Source organism: Gracilinanus agilis, chromosome 5 (genome assembly GCF_016433145.1).
Source record: "Gracilinanus agilis isolate LMUSP501 chromosome 5, AgileGrace, whole genome shotgun sequence".
NCBI lineage: Eukaryota > Metazoa > Chordata > Mammalia > Didelphimorphia > Didelphidae > Gracilinanus > Gracilinanus agilis.
The window spans coordinates 235746404-235749741 of NC_058134.1; the positions used below are offsets into that span (position 1 = coordinate 235746404).

Below are 3338 nucleotides of genomic sequence, written 5' to 3' on the forward strand. Positions count from 1 at the left end.
CTCTTCCCATGTTCAGGGATGCTCAAAGCCTCTAGCCAAGCCCCTGGCCAGAATTGCTTGAGCACCTCCCTGCTTAAAAACATATAGAATGAGGAGTGGCTGGGCAGCACAGTGACCAGAGCACCAAGCCTGGAGCTGCAAGGACCTGGGTTCAAATGTGGCCTCAGACACTTCCCAGCTGTTTGCTCCCTGAGCAAATCACTTAACCTCAGTTGCCTGGCCCTGTCCACTCTTCTGTCTTCCAACCGAGATTTAGTATCAAGTCTAAGACAGATTAGGACTTAAAAATATATAGAATGAAAAAATATAGAATGATAAATAATAAAATAAATAAAACAGAAACATATATGATGAAAACTATAGAATGATAAATGATAAAATTAAAACATATGTGATGAAAAATGTAAATACAATAAAATACAAACAGGATAAAAACCTATTCTAATAAATAAGAGTAAAAACATCTCCGATGACATATATAATAATAAATAATAAAAACATGACAAAAATATATAAAATTAATTGAAAGTACACAATACTAAATAAAAACATATATGATGAAAACAATAAATAAAATAAAACTTGATGAAATATATTCTAATAAATAATAAAAGTAAAACATGTGATTAATAATATAATAAATAATAAAATAACTCACGATTTAAATCTATAATAAATAATAAAAGAAAAGAAAATATATGATAAAATATAATAAAAAAAGAAAAACATATGATGAAAACATAATAAATAAAAGAAACCATGATAAAAATATATATGATAAATAATAAATAAAATAAAAACATGATGAAAATATATGGTGATGAATAATAAAATAAAAACATATTGTGGAAATAGGTGATAATAATAAAATGAGTAAAATAAAAACATATGATGAAAATATATAATGATAAATAATAAAATAAAACATGATGAACATATATAATGATCAATAATAAAATAAAAACATATATTATGGAAATGGATAATAAAATTATAACATATAAGATGAAAATAGATAATAATAAAATGAGTAAAATAAAAATATATGTTGAAAATATATAATGATAAATAATAAAATAAAACATGATGAGCATATATAGTGATCAATAATAAAATAAAAAACATGATGAAAATAGAAACTAAATAAAATAAAAACATGTATGATGAAAATAGATAATAATAAATATTAAAATGAGTAAAATAAAAATGATGAAAATATATAATGATAAATAATAAAATAAAAACATATAATGAAAATAGAAACTAAATCAAATAAAAACATGTATGATGAAAATAGATAATAATAAATAATAAAACGAGTAAAATAAAAACATACATGGAAAAAATATAATAAATAAAAATATATATGATGAAAACAAAATAGAACACCAAAAAAAGATGTACTTTTTACCAATTGAACAAATATTTTTAAACCATTTTCTCTGCATATTCAATAATTATTTAGGGAAAAAATCAAGCTTTCCTGTCCCATTCAAATGTTCTAGTCTCCTAATTGAATGGTGAATTCTTTACCTGCTACATACACCACCCAGATCAAATGGTCTTCCTGGCCCCCATCTATCTGATAGGCGTTGCTCCCACTGAAGAGAGCCGAGTCACTGGTGTGTCTTTCTCTTTCAAGTAGGGCTTCCCGTTGGATACTTGTTCATCTTGTTATCTGCCCTTAGGTTTGGAGTACCTTATCGCAGGACATGAAGATGTAAGAACTGGCAGGCTAGTTGTGAACATGAAAAGCTTTGTCCAGCACTGGAAACCAGCTCTTGGAAGGAGAGTCATGGAGATTCTAAAAAGAGATTGCAAGTAACAGCAAAGGTGTGTGGTCCCTGAGGGCATTTCTTTATGCACAAAATGCAAACTTAATGGAAAGGAGACCTCAAAAATGAAACTGGAATGTAAAAAAAAAAAAAAAAAGTGCCAAAATGCATAGAGAAGTGTTTCAATCCATAGGTTTCACCTGATCCCTTCTTTGGCAAATGTTTGAGTAACGTACAGTAAGTTCTTTGGGAAAAGCTGATGATTCTTTGCATAAAGAGATGGAAAATTGAACAAGGTATCGATAACTGGCTTCTTTGGACTGATTCTGCAATTCACAGATGATGGAAGTGCTATAATAGCATCACAATATTTTACAGTTAGCCATTAAGAAGAACGTGTCTGACAAAGACCCGCCAGCATCCAAGATGTTGCTTGCATTTCATACTATTTAAAGTCTTTAGCAGGACTTCGGCTAAGCACCCCAAGGGCTTTGGGTCAACAAAATGGTTTCTTAAAAGAGCCTTGTTTGTTCGCTGTGTATGAACTTTGGTCCAAGAGGTGTTAAATGGATCTTCTCCACATGTAAATAATCTTTCCTTGTATAAAGCACTTTACTGCCTACCACTTTGTGATGTGGAAGTTTGGAGTTTGTTTTGGTTTGTTTTTTGTTGTTTGTTTTTTGTTTTTTTTTACTGAGGGAAGGGAAAGAGGATAGTGGGGGGAAGGAGGGTGGAACCTTCTGGAGCTGAAGCACCCCCCCACACACACACACACACACACACTCCCTAAGTACAGAATGAAACGTGAGTGAGTCAAAGAGGTTGTCCACTGAACACTCGGAGAAAACTTTCTGAAGATGCAATCTGAAAATAAATAAATAAATGCATGATGTGTTTGCACTGAAGTCCTAACTTCAGACCAGTGTTGAGATTCTGCAGCCATTCGCAGTGAGGGAACTTTCTTCAAAAAATAAATTAAGCCAGAAAAGACTTTAAAGCCAGATGATATAATCATCAGTAGGGAAGAACTCTGTCTGGATAAAATGAAAGAGACATTAAAGAGAAACCAACTTCTTCAACTGCCCAAGTCAGCAAGTTCAAAAATGATCATGGATGTGGAATTTATTTTATTGCTGTAGTTCGTGTTTGTCTCCATGTTAAATTGGTTTTCCTCGATTTCTTTTTATGCAGCGTATATGGTCATTATTTTTCTCCATTTTTAGCACCAACACATGTGACAGTTCACCAGATAATTATCAACTTTGTCATTATCCATCTTCTGTAACCCTTTTAAACACTACCTACAGCCTTTTCTGTACTTGAGTATACAAAAATGAACTTGGAGGCTGTAAGAATCGCATTATATCACTTCATATACGGAACGTATTTTTCTGCGGTCCTGTGGACTTTGCAAAAAATATATATATTGTGTGGTTAATTCGTTTTTATATTTCATATATGTAATAAAAGAATATGATTTCCTGATCATTATTTTAAAGTGCTTTAATCTCATAAGAAATGAGCACAAGCAATTATATGAAAACAACTACAAAACACTTTCCA

General features: G+C 31.0%; 1 protein-coding gene across 4 annotated transcripts in view; it reads left to right on the forward strand.

Moving 5' to 3' along the window:
* The window catches only part of NTN4 (netrin 4), a 158995-nt gene extending 155912 nt beyond the window's left edge, over window positions 1-3083 (forward strand). For all 4 annotated transcript variants that reach the window (XM_044678128.1, XM_044678129.1, XM_044678130.1 and 1 more), the window contains one exon: window positions 1689-3083. In XM_044678128.1, the coding sequence (XP_044534063.1) occupies window positions 1689-1825 (137 nt within the window). In that variant the 3' untranslated portion in view covers window positions 1826-3083. The remainder of the gene's footprint in view (window positions 1-1688) is intronic.
* The last annotated feature ends 255 nt before the right edge of the window (window positions 3084-3338 follow it).